This window comes from Orbicella faveolata, unplaced genomic scaffold, assembly GCF_042242905.1.
Source record: "Orbicella faveolata isolate gen_17 unplaced genomic scaffold, um_ofav_v1 contig_48, whole genome shotgun sequence".
Lineage (NCBI taxonomy): Eukaryota > Metazoa > Cnidaria > Anthozoa > Scleractinia > Merulinidae > Orbicella > Orbicella faveolata.
The window spans coordinates 10,393,883-10,421,475 of record NW_028301578.1 but is presented as its reverse complement, the minus strand read 5'-3'; the positions used below and the strand labels follow the sequence as shown (position 1 = coordinate 10,421,475).

General features: G+C 38.7%; 2 protein-coding genes across 2 annotated transcripts in view; one reads left to right on the top strand and one right to left on the bottom strand.

Annotated features, from left to right (window-relative positions):
* Nucleotides 1-697: 697 nt before the first annotated feature.
* Nucleotides 698-26,106, bottom strand: LOC110069707 (uncharacterized). Its single transcript, XM_089280649.1, has 29 exons — nt 26,029-26,106; nt 23,916-24,089; nt 23,699-23,800; nt 21,817-22,210; nt 20,102-20,499; nt 19,187-19,312; nt 18,045-18,450; nt 17,229-17,623; nt 16,609-16,734; nt 15,422-15,845; nt 14,675-15,072; nt 13,979-14,107; nt 13,309-13,482; nt 12,722-12,907; nt 12,079-12,261; nt 10,720-10,971; nt 10,436-10,630; nt 9,794-9,979; nt 9,082-9,279; nt 7,771-8,019; nt 7,106-7,285; nt 6,597-6,800; nt 5,713-5,955; nt 5,006-5,242; nt 4,332-4,520; nt 3,137-3,616; nt 2,609-2,767; nt 2,114-2,246; nt 698-1,511 (listed from the first exon to the last, which is right to left on the bottom strand). Exons 3-29 carry the CDS (start codon nt 23,775-23,777, stop codon nt 1,370-1,372), a joined length of 6,465 nt encoding a protein of 2,154 aa, XP_089136775.1. The 5' UTR covers nt 23,778-23,800; nt 23,916-24,089; nt 26,029-26,106; the 3' UTR covers nt 698-1,369.
* The window catches only part of LOC110039678 (uncharacterized), a 36,009-nt gene continuing 33,176 nt past the window's right edge, over nt 24,761-27,593 (top strand). The window contains exons 1-2 of the mRNA XM_089280639.1: nt 24,761-24,990; nt 26,218-26,325. Of these exons, the coding sequence (XP_089136765.1) occupies nt 26,247-26,325 (79 nt within the window). The 5' untranslated portion in view covers nt 24,761-24,990; nt 26,218-26,246. The remainder of the gene's footprint in view (nt 24,991-26,217; nt 26,326-27,593) is intronic.

The window sequence follows — 27,593 nt, the reverse complement described above, 5'->3', positions numbered from 1 at the left end:
CCTTTTCTTTTCCTCTACATTCTTTGTGGATTTACTAAGAATTTCGTTATCTGTTACACCGTGTGCTCCCTTTGCATTCCCTTGCGTCCTCCCTGCGTGCCTTACACATGAACAACGTCTGACCAAATGTAAGAGCAAATTATAGCGCGACTACTCGAACAAGGCCACCCAGAAGGAAGCTAATCAGTCAAAATGTGAACTGAAAACAATAGACTTGTAGCTTTCTCGAGTCAGCAGGTAATGTGGATCTGATCTGTTTGACATGAAAACATTAACAATATCCATTGTTCCCAATCGACGTTCTGGTTGGTTTTTTTAACTCTCATCCAAGTGGCCTGGCTTGAGTATTCGCACTGTAAGGGAGCGCATTGGGTAACAGACGAATAAATGCAGCAAGGAATCGACAGCGTATGCACGTGCTCCAATTACTCTGCAACGTGCCATTAATGTTGGGGCGTGTACAGCGAAACAAGCGAGCGAAAAAATGCAAGAGCTATTACTACAATGCTATTGCTAAAACTTGAATTGGTTTCGCTACTGATTGATTCAGATGAATACCGAAAGGGAATCAAAATTCGCTCAAACTACTACGTTTGGAGCCGACCTTTTCCCGAGCTTATAAGACAACGGAAAAGGCGGGCGAATAGGGTGGGAAATCGAGGGGAAAAAAGAAAGAAATCAGACTAGATAATATGCATTGTTTGGGTGCAAAACGAGAGGATATATTTCGAAGTTTACAACCTCAATAAAATATTTATCTAAGCTTCCTCTGATCTTTGGAATTTCAATTGTATTTTTAACATGTAAAATGGTTACAGAACATTGTATTGGAATATTGTAATAGAACTCAGTTCCGTTTACCTACATATCACGGTAATCAAAGTCTCAATTCTTCTTAAAATGTCACACCAAAGTCAAGCGAGTGAAATTACTAACCCATATATTCGTCGTTAATCCCCCTGCGCAAGTCGCGGGCGTAAGATTCTACATATACGCTCGGACGTTAACACAATTTTTGAATTTTTTTGCTTGGAATATAATGTCTCGCAATACGTTCTCCTGGTAAAGAACTCTTAGAAAATCATACGTAAGATTTTACATATACGCTCGCACGTTAACATAATTTTTAATCTATACCACGTATGATACATATTGGTATATTTCTTGGAATATAATGTCTCGCAATACGTTCTCCTGGTAAAGAACTCTTAGAAAATCATACTCTATATCCAGTCTATGCTTCTAACTGACTGCCAATGGGACCACTAAAATTAAGTCCTTCGTATACATTATCAGGTCCTCCATTTACATTATCTAGTGCTTGATAATGATCTCCGGGTTCAAAATTTTGGTTCGGAACACTGGGCTGCTATAATTGCTCAATTTCCACATATTCGGGCTCGTTGCCCTGGATGCTGTTTGTTTGCCCATATGCCTGGTTGTCAAATCCCATATTCCCCTCCGTGCCGTAGTTGTCTGATCGACGATGGTGGGTCGATCGTCTGCTACCACTGCAAAAAAAAAAAAAAAAAAAAAAAAAAAAAAAAAAATACTAATAGTAATAAATAACAATAATAGTAATAAATATTAATAATAATACAATGAACTTTATTGAGTATTTCTTCACACAAACTTGAATCTTACATATATCTGGTAAAATTTTAGAAATTCTGTTGTTCTGTAAGTTTTTCCCTAAAATATTTTCTCTAAAAATTTCAATAGCCTTCCCACATGGTTATAATAAATAATAAATAATAATAATAATAATAATAATAATAATAATAATAATAATAATAATAATAATAATAATAAAACACATACATTGATCTCTGGCGAGTAAAAAACAACAACAACAATTGTTGAATTTTCGCATAGTGGATAATTGCTAACGACGAAAACCTGATGTGAATTAGTAATTACATTTGCTAATCAATCACAATATTCCATAGACCCCTTTCTAAAGAACATAAAAAATACGTCCGTTTAAAGCCCTGTAGGGAAACAACTCCGGATCCGTTTGACTATAGTTCCATGAACTCTTTGATGTCATTCCTACGTCCAAAAGTGTGCTGACCAGAAAATGCGCTAAATGTGCTAAAAAAAAAAAACTTACAGACGGCGTTTCCGCAGACAGAAGATGGCGACAAAGATTACTGCAATAACCAGGACAGATGCCAAAGCTATGACTGGATAAAGAATCATCGCAGGAATGCCTTGTTTTTCAGTCCCGGATGGGCTGGGAATTTCTAGGAAAATGCAAAAACCTACATTATCAGCAAATTCAAAACCGGTATATATATTCCAGGTTGATTAAAATTGGAAGACCATACAAGGTTGATGGAATACTTTGTGGCAAAAAAAAAAAAAAGAAAAGAAAGAAACATGCTTTTTTGAAATATAACTTAAATATTGATTAAAAGCGTTGGACTGTTATTGGAAAACCGAAGAATCAAGCAAACAGACAAACAAACCAACAACCAGACCACCAAGAAAAAAACAACCGACAAAAGAATCAACAAAGCAACCAAACCAATAAACAGATAAGTAGACAAACAAACAAACAAACAAACAAACAAACAAACAAAACAAACAAACAATTTCAACTTACCTTGACAGTCTTTGCTCCATTTTGATCCCGTTTGTCCAAAGGTCGATGTCCCGGAAGGACACGAAACACATTCACTTTGGGCCTCTTGGTCCTGGTATTTGTCATTTGCGCATGCCTGGCAACCACTAGAGTTGAAGAAGTATCCAAGTGGGCAATTGACTAATACAAAGAAAAAAGAAATAAAAAGCAAAAGTTAGTAAGTTAAGTTCAAGTCCTTGATGTAATTCAAGCCAAGGGTAGATATGCAATTTAGGCCATTAGTACATTCCCTCTGGCACAATCCCATACAGCTTGTGTTTATATATGGGAGTATCCCTCCCCGGGATGCGAGCTACGTTATGTAAAAAGCCAAAAACGTCTTTCATATGAACTTAACAAAAACCCGGTGTGCTGCCATTGTTGGCTTCAAGATTTTGTCTGTGCTACAATATCTAATACTTTTGTTCGTCTCTTGATCAAGAACAGTATATCATAACATGTTCAAATGAAAACAGTCAAGTGTTATGCTTGCTTATATTCAGGTCTTACCACATTTTGTCCCTTTAAGAATTTGCCCTTTGTCACAAACAAGACCAACTATGCGTACTACCGGGGGTCTTGTTTCGTCATATTCCAAAACAACTCCACTAACGTTCAGAGTTAAGTCTGTTTCGTTCAGGGACGCTAAGATGTCACTTGATATCTGTTGAGTTGTTTGGTTTAGATCATCCACGGAGGCATTGCTTGGCAGTGGGACTTTTACAGCGAATCTCACAGTAAGAGGAACTTTAGAAGCCTGTTCGCTATCGGCTATGTCCCTTCTGCGAAGAGTTCCACTCTGTTCTCCGCATTCTACTTCGACGTTTTCAATCGTGCATTCTACATCCCCATCACAACCTCCGATAGTTCCCAAGTACAGTGTATAGAGCGCGATGAAGTTTCTGGCGATCCTGGCATGCATTCCTTCTGTGCACTGGTCAGCTAAATAATGAAGTTCTGAAGCAAGCCAAGCCTTTGCTTGGCGTGTTTCTAGACAGATAAATCAGAAATAAATATTTGGTTAATACCTGATAAGCAGACAAACTAATATTAACTTACAGCTGAAAAACATGGCTTGGAAAGCTCGTTCATATAGTCTAAAATGTGAATATATATTGGGTATGCCACTGAAGAGAAACATTCACGAGTGTCAAGATCTGAGCAATCATTAACAAAGACGATTATCTGCAGGGCAACTTTTAGCTTTGTTTTTGTTGGTTATGAGAAAATTCATGTCAGAGTTTTGCATGAGGTTACCTGACAAATTATTTTCTCGGGGCAGTTAAGATTTTGATGGTTCATTCGTGAAAAGACGTCGATAGACTGAAAGCTTTTTTCCCAGTTTACCTCCCTGTGCCATTCTGTCCTAGCTGCTCGAATATAATTAAACGTTCAATTTAGATTACTCTGTTATTTATTATTATTATTATTATTATTATTTTTTTTTTTTTTTTTTTTCATTTTTAGAACCTACATCGCATCATCTATGAAATAGATTGCTTTTCTCAACCTTCTAACGGGATAATGCACTAGCTGACCATTAGCAAACTTCACCCTTTAATGGGCCTTTAGATAACGCACTCAGATTCTCTTACAGCGTGGCCTGAAAAAGATTTTAACGATCTTCCTTGTTTAATGGATCATATTTCTACAGATACCATGAAAATACCCTAGCAAACAGTCGCATTTCGATATTTGGTCTTACTAGAGCAGTCTGGCACTGCGTCACCCGGAAGCCATTTCCCTCCAGCAACGCATGCATAGAACGTTGGTGGCTGGTTGGCAAAGTCATATCCCACATTGCAGTGTAGTGTGCAAATCTTCCCGCTGTTTAGCCACTGGTCACAGGCTTTCGCTCCATTTTGCGGTGTTGGTAAATCATCACATGGTTTAGCTTTTCATAGGGAAAAAAAGAAAACTTTCCTTCATCATAAGATTCTAAAGGCTTGTTAGAGCTACCTTTTTACCTCACGATTAATTAATTTCAAATTGTTTCAAGCCACACAAATCGTCTAGGTATTAAGTGATTTGACTTCATTCCAATAACCCATCAGGTACTTCTTCCGTGTTTGGATGGGCACTGCGGATCTAGGACTATTTGCATTTGTTGGCACTGCATGGAATGATATTCAATGTGTCTGAATTTCCAAGTACGAAATGGGTAGTGCTCAGCGCAGTGGCCTATACAGCCACTGCCTTAGGGCCTGTTCTTATGTCGAGCCCGGGTGACAGGGCTCACCTGGTTACCGAGTGTGGAAGCTTACGAGAAGTATTGTGATTGATGTGAACAGTTCCTTGAAGTTCACGGGTGTTAAAATGGTCGTGTTATGCCTTCGAGTCCCAAATCGTTTTAGAAAGCCTCCAAACGGCCGTACATACCTACAATAACGACTTGAAAATGGCACTTGGCAGTATTTCCTGCTTTATCTGATGCAGAATAAGTCACGTTATGTTCTCCCCATGTGAAGTCGCTTCCATTTTTTCTGCTTGTTGTAAGTAAGTGAACGCCGACATTATCTGTGACAGTGACTCCAGGAAAAAAGATCTTGGTCCATTTCTCTTTAGACGTCTCGTGGATGTCATCAGGGCATTTTGCAATCTTAGGGGGCTCTAGATCTGTCAGGTACCGGTTTTTTTTTTTAATTAAAATATATATATATAAAAAAAAAAACAAATAAATAAAAATATAAAGCAGTTTTTCTCCACGCTTCATACAAAATTGACATTTTAACTGGATCATTTATTTACCAAACTCAAAATTTGCCATCTTTCATAATCTATCACACTCATGATGCTCATTCTAGCAGTATGCAGTAACATGTGAAGCTATTAAATATGGCCCAGATGGGATACATGCAATCGTGAGTTTCTACGCAGGTCAGTAAATAGAGCACCAAACTGGTATTTAAGAGGTCACATTACCAAATTGACGTCAGTTTTTCATGCGTCTGTCCTCTTATTGGTCATGAATTTCGTCATAATATTGTCAAAGTAGCTGTGGTTCCGTAGACTACTTTGACGATGTTAGGATGAAATTCATTGCCAGTAACAGGACAGACGCATGAAAAACTGACGTCAATGTGTACCTTTGACATGAATAAAAAAGACACAGCTTCTACTCAGACCAGATGAGTCGGTGACTTTGTATGTAATGTGCGTTTTACCAACATCCAGCTTTTGCGGTGGTCGCAAACCATTGAGAGTCAGGGGCTCGTTAGAGTTGTCGGTGGGGACTGGTACCTGCCACTTTACGCTTGCATATGATTGGCCAGGCCCTGTGGGAATATTGTCCATATCAGGTGGACATGTAATGCTGGGAGCCTGGATATCTGTCGAGGAAACAAATTGCTTGAAATAAATACTGAATTAAGAAATGATAATACGAGAGGAAAACGGACGAGTTGACGGGATAGAATTTAACATTGTGCATGAACCTGTTTTGTTTGAAGTATCTCGGCTATCCCGACACCTATCCCATTAAAAATTCAGCAAGTTAAAACAAAAATCATAACCGTGATGGAGGTTTGGACACCCGTCTTAATTAGCACACATTTTAAGGACTTTACCTCTCCGTTTACGCCTCAGATTTTGTTTCGATTGAGAAAATTTATCAAACACTCAAGACACTGTTTCATCGGCTATCCCAATACCTCGAACTTCATCAAAAATACTTCGCTGCGCGTCGTATTTTTAACTGTTCTCTCGGTGTTTGGATATCCCGATGAAACACTGTCTCTTGTGTTTGATATGCTCATGGCGAAATAAAGTAACGTTTGCATGCATTAAGTTTTCTGCAGTATTTCCCCGGTTCCCTCAGTCGTGTTCTTTGCTCCATAAAATTAAACCAGGAAAAATAATTTCGTTTTCTTGAGTTTTATAAACACCGAGAAACAACAATAATATGTACCCTGTCGATCGCACTTTCACTTATCTCATTCTAGTAGTTCTATACATACGCAACACATGTTACCTCTGCAGATGGTCTTTGTGGTATCATCACTCCAAGATCCACTCTCAAGGCAGGATACTTTCGACGCGCCCTCAAGTTGATAACCGACCGTAACATTGCACATGAAAAAGCACTCAGATTTATAAAGGACACCAGAGGGTATCCGGCAAGTACTTGGAAAAACCGTTCCGTGAGATGGGGCTACAATGCTTGGGCACTTGACGACTGATTGAAGAGGATAAAAGAAAACAAACACCTTAAAGAATCGTTGAAATTAAACAGCTGGATAGGACGCAAGGCCATTGTTTTTGTTGGGGGTGGGGGTGGGGGGTGGGGAAATGTACATTTCATATAGTAAGCAAAAATCTCCAGTTAACAACAAAACACTTAAAAACTTAGCAATCGTGGTTATCCCATTACAGGTTTATTAAGCTGTGCAAATTGACAAAAACTAAACTGACTCATGATATTAACGGTTCACATTGAAAAATACGACTTGTTAAAACAATTGTTGCGCATAGGTTACTTACTGTTGCATGTTGTCACGTTGCCTGACCATGTTCCATCTGTTCTACATGAGCGCAAAGGCGATCCAGCCGTTCGGTATCCTGTGTTACAAGCAAGGGAGGCCTGGGAACCAAATGCGGATCCGCATGAAAGAGAGGTTATGGATCCATGAATTGGTGGCTGGAGTATTTGGCATGATTTTCCTAAAGAATGAAACAGATTTTTCTTTAATGAAATGTTTAGCTTAGAAAAAGACATCGTGTTAGATTTATAATTAATAAAATCTTAAATCGTGCTATTTGTCTAAATCTTTAGTGCCCTGGTGTATGTGCATGTGCTCAGCGCTAGTTCGTCTTTTCAACAAACTTAGTTACTGCTTCCCTGCTTTTGAATAAAGCACCTTCATGCAGTAGCAATAGCCCTTTTCACGGTTAATTGTTGTCATTTGCATTACAATGTAATCCAACGTGGATGCGAGGCAATTTCGGGCTAAAACTACAAAATAGCCCGAAATTGCCTCAGATACATGCTAGATTTTATTGTAATGCAAATGAGCAAAGGTAACCGTGAAAAGGGCTGTTTGCTATATAAACTATGATAATTATGAATATTCTTAGTCATCATGATAATTATTGTTAACATTTATTACCATTTATTTCTGTTACCTTATACAAGTGTGGTGACCTACTTGCAACTTGCACAATGAAAGTGCAGTTAGCTCGGTTTCCACTGCTGTCTATTGCGGAATACAGTACATTGTACAGACCGATACTGAGGTTGACAGGAGGACGACTGGCAGGGTAGCTGATAGACACGTGACCAGAGTTGTCAGTCGCCCTTGGCTCAGTCCAGGTGAGTGAAGCACTAGACAAACACTCCGTGGCATAGAACACCATATTGCCGGGACATGTGTCATTGAAGGAAGGTGGAGTGTTATCTGTATTAAAAACATTGTCAAATGTCTCCAATGGAACTACACATTCAAATTAATTTAGTTGATGAACGGAACCAAATTGAGCAAGGATTTTGAGTGAGGGATAACAGCATTAATTAATGGAAATGTATTATATATCAAATTTGATCTTTTGTGACAAGATATCGAGATCAAAAATGCCAATGTGGCAAAATTTTGAATTTTGTATTAACTGATATTTATTTTCTTTACCACGTTTTTTGTACTTTTTTTTTATGTCACGATAATGAAGAAATCTAATATTAGACCTTCGGGCATACAACTTACATATTTAAAATACGATGTATCAGCCGAGTCTTTTGTTACAATGCAAAAGAACACCTTCAGTTGGAAGGAAACTGATATTAAACAGTGAACCAAAAGGAATCAATGATGGCTCGAAGAATCCACGATTTAAACAAATACGAACAAGGAAATTGGTGAACACTTTTTCTAACTTTTGAAATCAGTAAAACAAAGCGTTCGACACACTCAGTACGTTATCGTTGCTTTTTCCACTTTAATATCACGGGTGGCAAGTTTCCCCTTAATCTTGGCGCTAAATTTCAGTGTTGACTTATAATTTCACATGTGAAAGTACAGAATTGACATGGCAGCGTTTGGTGTGACATTTCTCGATACAATAAACAAGTCAAAACATATATATTTTTTTGATGGATTAATTAATTAATTAATTAATTAATTAGTTTAAAACATTTAATTAATTGATTAAAATTCTAACTTCACCCGTCAACATTTGGCTACGCATACTAGTGATCAGTTTTGGCTTTTTTTCATTTCAAGTGGTCTCTAGGCCTAGCCCCAACAAGTATGCTGGTTGACATGTAATCGAAGCTAGGAGCGCGAAAACTCGGCGCAAACGGATTTTGAAGGACTTCCGTGATGGTAGCCGAAGTAATAAATGGTAGTCAACGGTTGTGAAATAGACTCTCGTCTGCCGCAACCATTTCAAAGAATGAAATGACCAGTAAATTTTCGAAGAAAAGAGAAACCATTCCCAAATTTAGTTAAGCCACATAATCATACCTCTACAATTTGTATTGTTCGACCCAGTCCACTGCCCGTCATTACCACATACTCGCACAGATGTCCCTTCAAGGACATATCCTGGTCTTTGACAAGTGAAAATGCATGTCTGGCCATACGGACTGCTCAACAGACACGATGATGGAGATACACGTACAACATCATCGGTTGGAGGGACGAGTGGACCACACGTGATTACTAGACATAATGAAAGTTGACGGATAAATATCAGTTAATATGCAATGTAACGCTTTCTCGTGGTCTACCATGGAATTAATATCCCACTTGCCACTTAGCTTACATTTTCTTGATATACACTCGCTTTTATTTTATACCATGTCTTAGAAATTACAGTGGCTAACACCATCAATGCGAAAAACGTGCAACCCACGATGGAAAGGTCGGGTGCAATATCGTCTTGTATACAATGGCTTTGCTGTATTCTGATTGGCTGTATTTTCTAAAGCAAGGTAAAACTTATTTTATACAGCTGGACTCTCCAAATTCGAACTTGATAATTTAGAAGCTCCCCGCTTTTTCGAACTCAAAACCACTTTGCTTGGAGTTTCCCTTGTTTGCTTCTCGGTCATTTACTGTCGGGTATTTGTAAGTAATTTCGAACCTCCGTTATTTTGAAACAATTTCCTTTTTCCGTCTGAAATTTAATTTCGTTGCTCTTTAGTTTCTGATGTAAATAGTTTTCATCTGTTACCTTGACAGTAAGAAGTTTCTCCACTCCAAGTCCCGTTCACCAGACATCGCCTTACTGAAGAACCGATCATATTGTAGCCAACATTGCATGAAAAGCTGCAGTGTGTATCATAAGGTTCCCATGCGACATTAGTACAGCCGGTCTTAACTCCATTTGTTGGAGTAGAAAGAGGAGGACATCTTATAACTGTAGAGATATGAGTGAAAAAAAAAAAAAAAATGACTGCAAGGCTTCGAAAAAATAATTTTGTTATTAGCATACCAGTAAAAATTTGGCAGAAACGATTGCAGAGACTCTAGTACTTAGCGTAGCCTTGTGGCTAGGACGCTGGATTTAAAATCAGATATGGTCCTGGGTCAAGACTCTTCTCACTTCCGTTAGATATCAATAGAGGAGTTGTGGTCATTGATGAATTGAACTCATTCATGTTTCGTAAAAACATGTAACCAACTGGTCGGCCTCCAACCAGTAGGGATATTTAACAAGGCTTCAGTTCTATCTATAATATGTGTTTCTTGATCTAAAGTATCTCCAATCAGTACAACAGAGCTTAACACACGACACATATTGGGTCTTTCTAGTATGATTAAAAGCATTAAAGGGGAACTAACTAGAAGCTAGCTTGTGTTTATTCTTTCGCACCTTGACAGTTAGGTAAAGGATTGTCCCAATATCCTGGAGGTTTATTGCCAGGGGCAACACACGTGACCGTTGACGAGCCATTCAGATGATAACCAGTCGTGCAAGAAAAGTTGCACTGTCCTCCAAAATGATTACCGCAGCTGCTCAGCCTTAGTGCACCTCCTGAATCGACTGTCAGTGACGTACAATTGATAACTGATAACATTAAAAACAATAAAGCTGGTTAGTATATCGTATGATAAACACCTTGTTGTGACAACCATCAAGAAATAACCTTTTTATACCTATTACTTTAATAGTGAAGATACAAGTAGCCCTGTTTCCTGATTGGTCCACTGCAGTGTATGTGATCACGTGGGTTCCCTGACTGAATCGTTGAGGTGGTTTGTAATTTGACGACAGTGACGGCGCGGCCCCTGAGTTGTCAGTAGCATTCGGTCTGTTCCAGTTTACTTGGGCTGAAAACATACCACGCTCTGCAAACACTAGCAATGGGCTCGTTGGACACGTGACACCGAATGTTGGAGGAAGAACGTCTACAAAAAGAACGAGTGTTGCATTAGACCTTTTCTTTCAACAACAGAAAAAGAAGTCAGTTGATGAAGTGTTAGTGTGCCACCATTTGGATAAAAATATATAGCAGTAATTTCATAGGGTACTGTTTATTATGATGTGCATGGACCCAACTTTTAATCTGTGTGTGAAAGCTTAGAGTTCGTTTCTTTGGCAAAATCCAAGATTTAGCTTTAAAATATTACGACACAACCTTTCTTAACAACATTTAAGACATTTTTTAAACTGTTCAAAAAATACACGACGTTTGTTTTCGAACGTCATCACCAAGTAAAAAAAAAAAAAAAAAACAGTATGAATATTCTACAAATACAAGAAAAACAATAGTTAATTAAAAACAAAAGTAACATAAAAATATGCTACAAGCTAAACAAAGAGTTTAGCCATTTTTTGCATGGGATTCTTAAATCCAGAAACGGATTTTTCGTTTCTTTACTTAAAAGCCTAATCCAAGATCACTCGGTTCATGGATCATAAAAGTAGCCGAAGAAACCTAGCCCAGAGTGGATCCTTTTTATTATTATTATCATTATTATTATTATCATTATTATTATTTATTTTTATTTTTATTTTTCTTGATGCAGCATGATCCGAATGATCTTGGAATGAATTGTTTAGTAAAGAAACGCACCCTTAGCCCAGAGTGCAACGTTTGAAATGAAGGTTTTTGAGTAATACTTTTATGCGGTACTATTTATTATTGTGTACAAGGTGGTTTCAACTTTTAAGTCTCTGTCTGTTAAAAAAAAACAAAAAAACAAAGCAAACAAAAACAAACTTTTCCGTCTGTGGATGGAACTCTCGTGTGTAATCATTCAAATGAAAGCTACTTAGCATTAATTTTATGAGTTACTATTTATCATCTTGTGCAAAGTCGTTCTAATTTCTTTGTCCATGGATGAGCACTTGCTTGTTATGCTGTTTGATATGGTGCTCAAAGTGTTGTTATGTAACATTATTAGGTAAGTGGATTAAACCCGAGTGCAAGATGAGAGCTTTGGTCTACAACATTTACCTAATTGAGGTCAATGAAAGAAAACCCTATTTTCTGTTATACTGTACACATTTACCTGTGCAATTGATGGGATTTCTACTCCATTGTCCAGTCCGCAAACATGTTCTGGTCACATTTCCGGCAACACTGCCATATCCACTCTGACAGCCAAATACACAGCTGGATCCATACGTATTACCACAGGAAACAGTCAACAGAATGGCCCTTGAAGGGATGCTCAAAGGCACACAGGAAACGGCTTTGAAAAGAACGAATAAATTATCACTTTTAGACAAGTTATCAATTGAATGCCAATAACAAACCAATTACTTATCAATAAGACTACTTAGCCAATCCCAAACTGTGGTAAAGCAAAATTCAGGCCAAATCAAAGTAATAGGCCATTTTACAGTTGTGTGTTTAGTTACCTGGCTTGTGAATGCAACCGAGGCTGGAGGTGACCTTGCTTTGATACAGAACTCGCTGCGTTACTCATTTAAATGCGAACTAGTCAGCATTAGAACAATTTGATTTACACAACAGAAGGAGTGAGGTTTGTATCATACCAAGTAATCTCCGGTCTCGTTGTTATTCAAAGGCCAGGCCACTAATCGGACAACAACAAAAAGGGTCTAAAAAAACCGCTCTAAAAGGGATCTCAATTAATTAAGTCCTCTAGTGTGAGCGTCTGTACGGTGATGAGTAATAATCTATTTCACCTTGGCAAAGGAAATCTTGGCCACTCCAGGTTCCGTTATCGAGACATCTTCTTGATGGCGAACCAATTGCATTAAACCCACCATTGCAGGAAAACAAACAAACAGTGTTGTAATCCTCTGATCTTGTTCCTGTGCAGCTCTGACGAATGCCATTGGGTGGGGCTAGTAGAGCTGGACACGTAACAGCTGAAAAGACAAAATGTTACACATTTCGGTTATATGGAAGGTGAAGGCCTTATACGCCGCTCCAGTGCAAGGCGGTTAGGTGAAGGCGAAGCACATGCTGGTTTTTATGCCATTCTAGATTTCTTAAAGTTATGTTCGGCGCCGACTGGGAAGGCTACGGCTATGAATTGCCTCGGGTGTTTCTCTCTCTCTCTGACTTCTGAAATGAAATCCAGTTAATGGAAAACCATGCGTAATATGTTCTAAACTTTGCTGTTAAGCAACGAAAGAATATTTATCCTAACATATTCGAGTGCTTTGCCGTGTACTCATTACAATTCGTGGACGTGGGAAAAACTTCCCAATCCCGTTTATCAATCAATGTAATCGAGTTTCAACCAAGAGCAGGTTTGACACCTCACCATTACACCGAGGTTGTGTTCCACTCCATACTCCATTGCTATCACATGTGCGAGTAGCTGACCCAATCAGGACGTACCCAATGTCACAGGAAAACCGACAGTTGTCCCCTGGGAAACTATTACACGGCGCTAAGCTTCCATGAAGAGGGGCTGTCAATTGAGGACAGCTAGTCACTATTTCATGAAAAAAAATAACACAATTTAGACTTCTGAAGGGAATGAGTTGCTCCTGGAGTCTGTAGCTATTTTTTATGACTCCTAACCATAAACACAGTCCTTTGTATTATTCCCACGGCCCTTTTCCGCGCTGTTTCTTTGCTAACCGAACGCAGAGACGCGGCCAGTCTTATAGCGAAGACAGAATTTTATTTTACACTGTAGTAGAGCTTCACCTGCTTCACCTTACTTTTGTGACAGAGTATTTTGAAGATCTCAGAATACCGCCAATTCGTCCTCTCAGAAGTAAAAAGAAAAACAAAATACTAGACTAAAAACTCAGAAACCATCGACGCAGGTGTGTGTGTATATTTATTTTGACCTGTGGACTAAAAGTTATATTCGCCAAAAGAATCATTAAATTGGATATTCCTATTTTTCTTGGAAATAAGATCTTAGATCAACGGGACCTAGTTTCTTTTGAAACTGCCACAACAATGCCATATATAATTACCTCCTTCGCATGTAAAAGCATCACCAGGCTTCAACTGTACTCCCTCAGGGCAAAAACACTGATGACCGGAAGGATTTGGAAGGCAAAGGTGACTGCAGCCCCCATTCAACTGCGAACAACTAGTGGATCCTATAAGGCGCAAGGGAGAGGTATCTTGTTAATTATTATTGTATTGCAAATCCAATTAATTTATGTTCAATTCAGCTCTCTTTTTAAGTTTGATTGGGTTGAGCCATGTTGTTGCTAGCCAGTTTCCAAAACTAGGATCGACCAGTGTCGTTCAGTCCATGTTAAAGTACGATTCGTGGTATACACAGCTTTTACGGCGAAGAGGAGCTGTTTTCTTTGAACATTTCTTGTCTCATTGACCTAGCCGACAGTTTTCGATAGATATACATACAGGATTTTCTCCGGCCTCTTACACATCTACAATACAAGATAAAATGATTACTGATTGTGATGACCGTGGCTACTGATATATGACAGTATATAGGATTATTTTGGCCGCTTCGTAGCTAGTTTTCAAATAACTTACCAAAATAATTCGTGTGCAGTACATATTTTCAATGATGTGTATTATTAGTATAATCTGTCGTCTATGTTAGGCATCTGTAAGAGGCTAGTTAAAACTTAGGCCACCATGAAATCAACATGTTTCGGCACAATCAAATCAACTGACAAAAATACAATGCTAACCAGTAAATAGTTTGGACTGATCATAAATATGTAATTCCATTGGTCGGCCCATTCCGTGAACAACGACTTCCTTCAAAGAAGTTGTCATGTTGTACTCGTGAATACTTCGACTATTCCAGTCAGACCAGAAGAGAACGTCACCATATAGTGCGAGTCCGAATGGGTGCATAGAATCCAGTGATAAATCTAGTATCACCACGCGATTATTTCCTTGTAGGTCCACCCTCTCAATTTTATCATGGTACCCATCGCACCAGTACAGGAGTCTACTTTGGTAATCCATTGCGAGCGAGTTCACCCACGTAAGTCCGAAACTAACAAGAGTTGCCCTGGCAGAACCGTCCATGTTGGCTTGTTCGATTTTTAGCGATACTCCTCTGCCACCCCAATACATCTTTCTAAAAGGATAGTGTTGCAAATGAGCATAAAGCGGTAACAAAAGTAAACGTTGGTGAGAACATTGTCTTACAATGATAGCTTTTTTTCCCGGAAAAAGCAGAATTATTTCTAAACAGACTGACCCCTTTCCGAAGATTTGTTAACATTCTCGAACATTATAAAGCATTGTTGAAGATGACCATATGTCTCAAAAACGTCGAGAACGATCGTTAAAAGAAATAGAAGAGTGACTGAACTTCAAAATATTAATTTGCATAGATATCTGATAGTTTGCATAGATATTCGATAGAATGTCAGCAGAATTAAACGCCATGTAATTGCATAGTGCTTTTTTAAAGTTTGGATTACCTTTCTCCAATATCAAGCAGTATGGCTCTTGGCTTTTCGATGTTTGATGTGACTAGACTCCTTCTAGATGACCCATCCATCCTTGCGACCTCAATTCTATTATTTGCCTCATCTGTCCAATAAATATTACGTCCAACATAATCTACTGCCAGTCCTTCCGGGGTAATAACATTATTATACGCAATAACTTCAACAGAGGACTCGTTAGGAAATGCTCTGGCCACTAATCCCAATGTCACGTCACTCCAATAAATTTTTCCTTCGACTGGATCGTAATCAACGGCCACGGGTCTTGAGATGTTTGTGCTGATTTCCAGAGGATAGCAAGGGATCTCGGGCACTTCCAGAGGTACTTTGTAAATTTCTCCAGTGTCTGCTTCAGCAAAAATTATGAATTTGTCCGAGCTTGTTTTGTCGAACATACCTTGAACATTAAACAAATAAATCCATGAGAATCGAACTGATCTTCATATTTCACAGAAGTACATAAAGACTTCCTTACTATTGGTGATGCCGCTCTCAGTATTCACCTGCTATTATAACGAATGTCGACAACTTAAAAATCTCAAGTAAGTAGACCTTACAATGAATCAAAAGGAGATCAGACCTGTGTCATTCACAGAGCATTTTCTTTCAGCCAACGTTATATCTATCGACATCACTTATTTTAACCTCTGAGTAGTAAATAATGTTAGCGTGCTTTCGCTCTATTCTTTTTTGTTCTTTACAAGGTGCCTTTGTCCTCACTGATTCCACGACTTAAACCCAAATCTGCAAAGCCATATGTTACAAGGAGCGTCTGAACTACCAAGGAGTACACACAATCTAACCAAACTGCTGTGCTGTTGTCCCTAGGAAGGGTAAAGCTCAATCTATCAACTTTTTAAACTTGCTCAACTCGTTATATTGTTTACGGAGGCGATGTTATCACTGTACTATGAAAACGGTGTTCAATCGGGTCCCTTTTTGTAACGTCTTTTTTTGTTGTTGTTGTTTTTACCCTAGTTATTAGTGTTTCACAAGTCAAGACGTGCAACACGCGACTCAAGATTACGATGTAATCCACGTCATATAAGATATGTTACAAAGAGAGGGAAGATGATCCGTACAGTAACCGAATACAGACAAGTCAGCTATAGTGGTACTGATTGAAAAGATTGAAGCAAATTAACCTATTGATTTCTCACCATGGTCACAGGTTTTCCCATCAGATTTCAGGGCAATACCCGTCGAACATGCGCACTGGTATCCTCCTGGCTTCAGAAGGCAGAAATCGCTACAGAGTCCATTGTTCTGAGAACAATTATGAGAACCTGACAAAAGTCAATCGAAATGAGTAATTTCCAGCAATAGATATTTTCAAATGTTTCGTATCTTGTGTATGTTATTTTTTTAATCAAAGTTCATCATGCACTATGACTATACATCTTGTGATTTACTGTTGCTTATTTCTTTTTTAAATATATTTTTTAACAAAATCGGACTGGCAAAGAACCATTCTTTGCGACAACAGAGTTCAATAAGTGTTTCACCATCTGATGACTGATATATTTTCCCAGAGTTGTTGTCGAGTGTTAGCGAGGAAGAGGAGCGTTGCTTAGCTTGTGTGATACTTGATAACTTTTGCATCCACAGATTAAATACAAAACTTGGTTTATTGCAGGACTGTACGACAATTCACGTACGGTATGATAAAAAAAAAATAATAATAATAAAATAATAATAATAATAATAATAATCACAATCACAATCATAACCACAATCATCATCATCATCATCATCATCATCATCATCATAAATTAGGTACCTGAAAATATCAAGGTTGGATTAAATACGTGAATGTCCATCGGCTTCTGGAGGCCATTAACTACGATTTCCTGGTTCCCATTGCTTACGTTTACACGTGAAATACTCTTGGTGTTCCAATCTGTCCAGTATAGCATATCCTGATACACAGCCAGTCCGAAAGGATGGATATTAGCCCCAGATGACATTATTAACTGTCTGTTTCCTCCATTGAGGTCTGATACTTCAATTTGATCAAGTTTAGCATCAACCCAAAACAGTCGATTTGTTGGTTGATCGATAGTGAGCCCATTTGGCCAGCCGAGGTTTCCCGTTGCTATGGTTCGTCTCGCTGAACCATCCATCTCAGCCCGTTCAATCTTCGGATTAGCGCCCCAGTCTGTCCAGTACATTATGCTGAAAGCAACAACAAACACAAAAGGGTTTTAAAATTATTATCATGGACGGCTAGCCGATGCAAAGGTACCGGCAGCCATTCAGTTTAATTGCCTCTTTTTGTCAAGCCGCTGTTTAATTAACTGGGAATGCGCATTAACTCAAAGCTGTTAATTGCGATGCTATTTTATGCAGAAACCATACCACTTGCTCACTTAGATGCAAAAGCCACGTGCAAAGGTCACGGTTGCAATTCTAATCTTACTGTTTGTTGAGGGACGTTCCCATTTTAGTATGTCTCACTCTAAACCAACGAGGTGATAAGCTGCAGCTATGCTTGTAATATCGCTGATTTCCACAGTCAACATCATAAAATGACTAGCTATTAATACAACTATAATGAAAAATATCGTAGTCTTATACAGTAGTGAATGCATCTTACCCATTTCTCTCATCAAGTACTATGGCCCTTGGCTCATCAAGTCCATCTTTGATCAGCAGTTTCCTCCCAGTTCCATCAAGCAATCCTACTTCAATCCTATTGGCTCCTGTATCTGTCCAATAAATGTTTCTTCCCACGTAGTCAATAGCTAAGCCGTCTGGCGTCTCAACATTGCAGCGAAACAAATTCTTCACTGACGTGGCATTGAAAAACGCGCTGATGATTCGACCTTGAGCAATGTCCGACCAGTACACTCGATCTTCGACAGGGTCATAGTCCAATGCGATTGGGCGCTGGGTCCCAAGATGGTAAAACAAAGTCTGGGAGGCGAAATAGTTCGTGTCCAAGGAAACAAATTGGGTGGATTTGTCATCAGCGTCGGCAAAAAGAATAAACTTTTTGACTTCTGTAATAAAGATGAGAAGGATTTGGTCAGCTTTGCTACTCAAAAACGCGAAGGAAGTTGTGGGCTTTCTTTCATAAAAAGAAAATGTTGTTCTAGGCGTTTTGCGTTTTAGCTCTAAGGCTAGGCGCTATGACGCAACCCATTCCATTCCACTGTTGACAACACAATCGGAAGAGAGAAGATGACTTTTGGGGGAAATAAGTCCGTAATGATTGTGCGTAACTGGAGACTTGTAGTTAGAATCCATTTTAGTGTTGCTATTTAGTGAATGGAACTTTTTAAGTTACCGGTTCCTTATCGACCACATGTGTTTCGGTAAACACAAATTATAGTGTGTGTAACCAAGAAAAAGAAACGAAAAATTTTCACTAAAATACACCGAACATGTTCTGTCATATTTTGTTTAAACCATTGAACTTTATTCTTCGTCCGGAAGGATTTACTCTAGATCCCCTACGAGTTATTTTCTCGCGTTATATTGGCTCATAAACGGTTAAATTGAATGGGATCACGTCATAGCATGCATTGAGTCATAAAACTACTCATCTAATATTTTGGAATGCGACACACAAAGTCCTGCACATTACTCGCGCCTGTTCATACAAGGGAAACACTCGTTACCATTGTTCATGTCATTTGAGCATGTGACCTTTTAAACCAGCCATTATGCGATGTGCATGTAACTACTCGAAACAGCTCGATACCACCCTAGCTATTCAAAAGACAAATGACTTACTGTCTTCGCATGTCTTGCCATCTTGTTTCACAGCTATTCCAGTTGGGCAAACACATTCATAACCGGATGATTTTGTTACACAGAAATGGCTGCATCCTCCATTGTTTACAGCACAAGGATTAGAAGCTTTAAAAAAATACGTTAAAAATATTGTGAGACTACCGACAACAAAGACGGAGATATATATTACTACCATTGTTAGAAATATCAGACAAAATTGTCAGGTTTAGGCAGCGTCCACACAACGGCGGAAAAAAAGGAACCTGACAGCTTTATCTAGTTTTAGATTAGGCGTTTCGGAAATGCTCTTCAAACCGGAGGAATTTTAAAAGCTGTTCTCTGATGTGAACGGAAAACATTTTGGAAACGGAGCTTTACGAACGATAACGTCACTGACATCATGTCAACTGATTTCCTGACCGAGTTTTCCTCAAACACAAATTCAAATGACCGGTGATTGATGCGTTTTTACTTTCCTCCGGCGTAGTACGAGTGTGGACGAGTGCTGTAGTGTTAATATAAAAATTAAAGAGACCAAGCCACTATCTACAGCAGCGTAAAGTCGTTGGTGACAGCGTGAACACGTGACTTTGTTGGTTTCCTGTCCTAAAGAAACACAACATAAACATATATATTATGACCTTTTTAATTAATTAATTAATTTATCTTTTCATTTTTATTATTTTTTATTAGTTTTTGCACTTTTAAAGGCGGATTTAGAAATTACGGTATTCGCTTACCACTAAACGAAATTTAGGGGAAAAATATCAAAATTTTTAAATCAAATTTACAATTGGCTTTAGGTTGTCGGCCAAAGTTGCGAGGTTAATGGAAAGTAAGACGCAAGTCAAGCCGAAAAATTGTCACCCACGTTTGCATATACAGCCCTGGTCTGCAAAATCTGCCTTTAAATACCTGCAGGTTGCCGAGAAGCATCGTACGCTACAATGCCCATGGGTTGCCCGCCGTTGACACTGTACTTGCGGATTACTTTTCCAGTGGCAGCATCCAGCTGATGGATGTCTTCAGCTGTAAGCCAATCGGTAAAAAACAAGAAAGGTGGGATGAGTGCCAGCCCAAATGGATGCAAACCACTGAGTTGATAAAGCAGCTTCCTATTGCTGCCATTGTAATCGACGGACTCCACTCTATCATTTCCTGCATCCACCCAAAAGATACGCTTATTTCCTTTGTCAAGCTCAATACCATTAGGCCAGTTGAGATTAGCTGTCACGATGGCGTTTCTTTGGCTACCAATAAGCGAAGCTCTTTCGATTTTTTTATTGCTCCCCCAGTCAGTCCAGAACATTAAGCTGTCGTGATCAAAAAAAACAAAACAAAACAAAACAAAACAAAACAAAAAACAAAACAAAAACAAAAACAAAAAATATGCGTCATACTTATGTGATATACATGAATTCCCTGATGGGATGGTTAGATGTTTTGTCCGACCCTCTTTTAAAACAAAGTTATGTCGTAACGGTCTATATCAGGCGCTGCTAAATGCATTCATATAATTATAGCCTAATTAATGTAAACATTCTCGTAAAAACCTTGTGTACATTAAAGAAAGGCGTCTAAGGTCTTACTAACTATTCTCGAAAATAAACCGGCCGCCAAATGTCAAACGAAAAGTGTCTTTTAGAACTCAATTTGTATTTAACAAATAAAGAAGCCTCGACTGTTCTCTGTTCTGTTGTAAAGCACGCAGGAAGCGGTAGGGAACAAAAGTTGTGTAGAAGGAAACACGAGCGGTAGTCGAGTGTTTCTCCCTACTTCACGAGTGCTCTACCGCTTCCTAAGTGCTCTACAGCAGAACAAAGCACAGTCGAGGGTTCTTTATTAGTTTTATGATAAGCGTGCATCTGTTCTCTGATAAAGCAAGCTAAAATAAGCCAATCACTATCCTTGTTAGAAATGTTCAAATGATTTGATTGGCTAACGAAACAACAGCTGTTAATCATAAACTGAACTTCACTGAGCTAACCTTCAACGATTGGCTTTTGAGAGAAGAACGATCGTTTCAAAGGTTCGCTTTTTAGTTTATTATTATTATTATTATTATTATTATTATTTATTATTTTTTTTAATGAAGATCTGAATCTTTCTAGTCAAGAGGAATCAAGCCGCATTGTGTCTAATGAAAACGTGCACTTTTCCGATGGAAATTACAAAACAAGGAGCTTAAAGCTTGCGAATGAAAATGCGAAATCCTGAGTTGCATTTGAAAGGAGCTACAACGGATTCCAGCCGCTTGCAGCAAGATTGCCCGAACCAGCGTCAAAGTTGGAAAGACTAGACTGTTCCCACCGGTTTTACTCCGAGTCATTTCTTGGTTTTATCTTCAATGATTATCAATTACACGAATTTTCTTTAATATCCTTTCATTCAGCGATTTTTTCTTGAGAAATTTATGCTTTTTAAAAAAGCGAACGGCACTTGCTAAATGATTTGTGTATTTTGTTCGTGGAGATTCCCTTGTTTTGTTTGTTCAATTCATTCGATTTGGTTAAATGCCTATTGGTGAATTAAGGTTATTGTGTTGAGTATGAAAATGATTAGAATTTTTTGGTAGCTCTGCTTTTTAGGCTTGGCTAAGGCTCTATATTAATCAATGTCATTGTGAATACCTGTTATCTAGGTCCAGAGCTATTGCTCTGGGTTTCGCAAGGCCCGAAGAAATTAGAACACGTTGGTTATTGCCATCTAGGTCTGATACTGATATGGTATCTTTGGTCGTATCAGTCCAGTACAGCTGTGATGCCCTCCAGTCCACCGCCAGTCCATCGCAAACACCGATGCCTGTGATAATTGTTGTCGTGCTTGCAAAGCTAATGCGGAAACGTTTGATGTTTAAATCTGTTACATCACTCCAGAATATGTAACCCAAGCTGAAATGAACGTCTATAGCAACAGCTCTTGATAAACCTGAAACAACTGAACTTAGGGCGCCAGTGTTATAATCCATGGTGACAACATCTGATGTGTTTGCTACCAGCAAACATGGTGGACTGCACAAAGTGGCTAGGGACCAAAAAAAATGAACGAAAAGTGAATTACTAAAGTGTATCTGTGTGAGAAAAATAAAATTACTTGATATTGATATAGCTTGCAATTCAAAAAAGAAGACTAGGGATGAATCAAAACCGTTGAAGTCATCGTCCCCCCTCTTAAGGTAACTTCTCGTCAGGTAGATTTTAGCCCAAAACCAGCAGTTAAATGTCCTAATTGCCTATTTCCAGGCAAATCCCTTGTTTCGAGTATACCAGACTAACATTTCCTTGCACTTTGGGTTAGATGATTTCAAAAAAGCAAATTGAGTTTTTATTCTTAATTCGTGCGGAGCGCATCATGATGTAAGTCGTTTACCCCAAGTCGATTCAGTTTCTTTGCGGGTTCCCTAGCCCTCCTCCTCCCCCCCCCCCCCCCCCAGCCCCCTTCTCCCCTGCCCCGTCATAAAATTTTCACTCTCTACCGTGCATCATCGAGTAAGCACATCGTATAGGTTTCGCATCCAATTGGGTTTACCCCTGGGAGTAGCAATTTACATCTATTACATATCTAAAAGGCACTCACACCTCATGAGCTTACACGCATCACCAAGGTGAACTAAAAAAAAGACTAGAAGCAATGCAGCCACATAACTAAACCGAAACCCCGCTATTCTCCCACCAAAAACCGAAAAACCGAATCGCAAACAAGAAAAAAAATGAAAAGAAAAAATCGTTAAAAAAGCAACAGATATCAAGTATTTTAAGTGCAAAAACCGTAAAATAATAATAATAAAAAAACGACCCATAAACCGACAACACCCAGTCTTATAGGGCACGCTTGAAATTCGTAGCTTTTACTTTGCGTATATTAATATGGAGCCAAGAGGCTGTTAGGTAGGTCAGGAGATGTCTTAATTTTAAATGTTTTGCTAACTGAAGAGTTCTTGAATTAGGCAAAGTAATAATAGTTTCAATGTTTCGGTGTTCTAGAGAAATACATTCCTGTTCTCATAGCAAAATTTTAAAGACAGCTTTATAATTTGTTTGGGTAAAACAGAGTGAAAGCTTTTCTCTGAACATAAACGCGCGTACTAGTCTACTACTGGATGTATGGAAAAAAAAAAACGAAAAAAAAAATGCACAAACCTTATTAGTAAATATTGCCAATTGAGCTTGTTTACACATCAATCATCAACCCACATTTTTTACTTTATCTATTGAATGGTTACGACCTTTTTCGTTTTTACTTTTGATGGTAAGACAGTGAAAACCAGCAAGAAGGATCGTCATGCTCAGTTACATGCTCTCGAACAAAGAACAAAGAAAAATAAACAAAACATAACGTGTGCATGCTTTACATAACAAATTATAAATAAACCGACAGGTTGGGGGCTTAACTTGCGTGAATCGTGCATTAGAGTGGCCTGTGTTGCAGACAGAAATTTAACCCAGTAAATGCTCTTGGAAGTTAGCAGAGAAATGGCAAAAATTAGTGGCACCATAGCTACTATAGTTTTACCTGCACAAACGTTAAGACTTTGCCCATAAATCAGCGCCAAGAAGAGCAGCAGACGAATCGACCATCGGATGACACTCATGGTTACCGGAAATAGTCTAGTCCCTGCTTGAGATAATAATAAAAATAATAATAATGAAAACGAGAAACAATGTTAACAAACGACTGACAATGCCAATAGTGCACAGCCATTAATTTGACTCAAAAATATAAGTCTTACCAAATAGAAACGCAACCCAAACAGCGTTTTGCAAGAATCGCGGCCGAAGGACAAACACAATACTTGACTTGTGTCGTAATCGCGCTAGATCCGCAGGTCACTCAGTTCGAGAGTCTGGTTATGTCCGATGATGTTCTAAACGTCTTCTACAATCGCAAGACGAAACGTTTGCGACTAGTGCAGAAAAAAAACAATGATTAAACAAAGAAACGACTAACTTAAATGACACGCACAGCTTTTCGTTAATAGTCAAATGTCATATACGCGAAGACTGGTGTACAGAGTTTCGCGCATGCGAAGCTGTGTCATTTCAGGGACTTCCCCTTTTCTTTGGTTTTCATGTATTTAGAGATAATGAAAGATTGATCTGAAAGTCGATGTCAGTTTCATCTACTTCGTCACATCACTTCTTCCACAAAGAGAGAAACGTAAAGAACAGACAAATCCCGGAAATATGTCGTAGGATTAAGAAAGAAATGAATTAAATTTCGAGAAAAGTGTGCCAGGCACCAGGAACCCCCTCCCCTAGGGGGGATGGGAAAACTACCTTATAAAAGAGAGGGGGTGCCCGTAGAAAATTTTCAGAAGAACAGTCTTGAAGGCGCCAAAGACTCGTTTTGTGAACGTTGCCTTAATTCACTTTCACTGCAAACAGCACATTTACGAGCACCTTCCTTCCCCCCTCAGTAGCCAAAATCGTGCTTGTGGCCATCAATGAGACCCCAAGTTGACCCCGTTTCAACCATGAAGCCAAATAAAGCGAAAAGGAAACACAAACAAACTAGCAGACAAAGCGATATTGTTCTCACTTTATGCCTGCAAATAAACTAAAGGTTAGGGGTTAGTTCAATGCAGTGTAAATGGCACGCGGTAAATAAACGAGAAGTTATTCTTCTTGTATAGAAGCTACTTTTGAAATAGTCTGATGTCCTCTAGACTGTTGATTTGTTTTAAGCCATTGTATTAAGCTGTGCATGCATAAAAGTTGTTCGCATCCCCGACAATGAAGTATTTCTGCTACTCGAAGTAATTGCATATCATGCTGAGACCGAGACCTGCTGTCGGTAAATTAAAGGTAAGTAGAATATAAATGTCACTCAGAAACTGGTTTCAGTGGCGGATCCTGACACAACCTGACGTTTTACGGCGAATATATCTTTATGCGATTGAGAAAATAGCTTCGATAATCCCGTGGGCAACAGCGCGATAAACATGCTGTATTCCCTCGATCGTAAAGCAATTGAGACGCAGCGTGAGTTAAAAGTAAGACTTGAACGATTTGAAAACATTTTGTTCGACTTCCCCTCCGTTTGATTCCGTTAAAATACTAATTTGACCCACGGCCGTTTTTAACTTGTTGAATTTTCTTAATTAACACCAGACGTTGTTTCGGCGGATTGTGTGCTCTCTCATCGTTATAAACAGAATCTTTGCCTTTAAGTATTTTCTCTGGGGCAGTGCACCCCACTGAATAATTGGTCAGTTATTTTAACGCTGAAAATCATCTGGTCCATTATATTGCAAAATGCACATTTCTGTTCTCTGGGATGGAGAGTAGCAGGGTGCATATCTAAACTGTAACTTCTCCAGAGGCACTAGAATTTCGCTATCAAGACTGGTTTTAAAACAGGTTTGAATGCGTTACTGTGGACTTTCAATGGGTCGCAATGAACAGAGGATACCAACTAGGAAGGACACCTTTTTTAGGATGAATAGACGCAATTACAGTTCTCAATTTGGAAAGTTTCTGTTGCGTGACGGCGAAAGTTAATTGTAAGGAAATACTGAAAGACAGACAAGAAGTTGTTTTGCGAGCTATACACTAGTAAATTGTTTGTACCTTGCAGTTGTTTCGGGCTGATCACGTGCACAGCACCTGATTACTGATTTAGTTTGAAGTATTCGTAACCTTAAGCTACTGTCATTTTGCAATGCAAATTAATAAACCTTAGGAGCTTTCTCAGAAAAACGTAATTATAACTGGTTTCTTGGTTACAACAGCCACATCAAACCAAATTTGTGTCCTATCTATTCCATCTATGTTTAGACTTAACGTTTTTATATAATAGTAAACACGCATTGTACTACTATATATTGTATAATGTATACTCACAACGTTTGAAAACGCAGTTTATAGCTCTATCCAGATCGAAAGCACTTTGACATTAATGACAAACATCTACTTTCACGCATACTTAAAAATAGCCCCGTTTAAGCGGGGGTTTCCCTTTTCAGAACAAAGAACCAATCCGAATGCTCCAAGCAAATGAATCTTAACCGACTGCGTTGCTATTTCTTCCAGCCTTTCAAGCTTTCTGTGGCTTCGGTAATATGGATTCTTTCCTCATTTTAGTATTAGCCCTTAGTGCCAGCCAATATGGCGTCGATGCTTGCGGAGGCTGCGGTCCTTGTAAGTATTCTTGTTAATCTTTCCTTTGATTATTTACTGAACCGATGTGCTTGAAGTAATTTATTGCTTCCATAAGCACAATTTCTCGTCCGGTGTTTTTAACGGAATAAAAGCCCTATGTCGATGAAACGTACTTTAACGTTAAGCTGTACTGTAGTATCACCTCCCGTTTGAACTATCTATTGTTATTTGTTCTCCATGAAACATGTAGCTGGGAAACAGGCCCGGTTTTGGCTATGGATCAGAAGAGTTATAAAATAAGTTGGGGTAAAAAATATATTTCTGTGGTCAGGATATATTACCTGGTTCATCCGGATCCGCTTTTGCAACTCGATGCTGGTAGATCATTAACCCAGTGTTACCTTGTCATAAGCTATATGAAGACAGTGTATGTCATTAAACAGAATTCCTTTCAATCCGTCGTTGCTCTGCGTTCGCAAAAACATCTGGCGAGTCATAAGGAAATTTCACAATAGACACAAGCCCGGGGCAATTCGTTCACTGATGATCGATGATACACAAAATGCTGAATTCACCTTCAACAGTGCTTTATTTTGGCTACGAAGGTTTCCTACGCGTTTAGAAGATTATTTGTAGTTTTAAAAAATTAATGAGGAGACCATAGGTGATAATTTGCGAAGACCCAATCGAAATTCCGGTCTTTCTGGGAAATCTAAATTTGTTTCACTTCCTCGTCACAAAATGGAATTGTTTGTGTCAACGTTGCTCATAGAAACTCAAGCTGTCTTTTATTAGAAGGACACTGAACAAAATAATGCTCGCCACGTATCAGTCAGATGTGTGAGAAATTGATCTTTTTTTAGGAGTGTAAGAAACAAACACGTTAGATATGAAACCTCAGTGCATTCGACCAACGCATAGATAAGATCTATTCAGCAAATAAAGAAAGGGACAAATCCCGTCAGAAGGGACAAAACCCTGTTTCATGAAAGGGTCTTTGTGTCGTGTGGCACGCCTTCATAAACAAATTTAGCGTGAAAACCGTACGTAAGTTTCTAACTTTAGCAAGTCGCAATCGACCTTGTCCGCAATCTAACCATTTTGCTTGCCTTACTATGAGCTCTTTGGCGTTTTTCTTTGCTTATTTTAAGGTATTGTTTTGAATTCTTTCAATCTGCAGTATTATTTTGCATACAGCTAGCGTGACAGCGTTATGTTTGGAAATTTTGGTCGTCCCATCTCATAAGTGCAGTTTAATCAAATGATGTTCAGTAGAAACGTTGCAGTATCACTGAAGTAAACAAATC

What these genes read in the sequence shown, in the direction of transcription:
- LOC110069707 (XM_089280649.1), bottom strand. Translation starts at nt 23,777, where the DNA reads ATGAGTGTCATCCGATGGTCGATTCGTCTGCTGCTCTTCTTGGCGCTG. An exon ending in GTACTTGATGAGAGAAATGG is followed by an intron (nt 17,624 to 18,044) that starts GTAAGATGCATT and finishes TGTTGCTTTCAG; the next exon opens with CATAATGTACTGGACAGACT. An exon ending in AGAAACTTCTTACTGTCAAG is followed by an intron (nt 9,280 to 9,793) that starts GTAACAGATGAA and finishes CATTATGTCTAG; the next exon opens with TAATCACGTGTGGTCCACTC.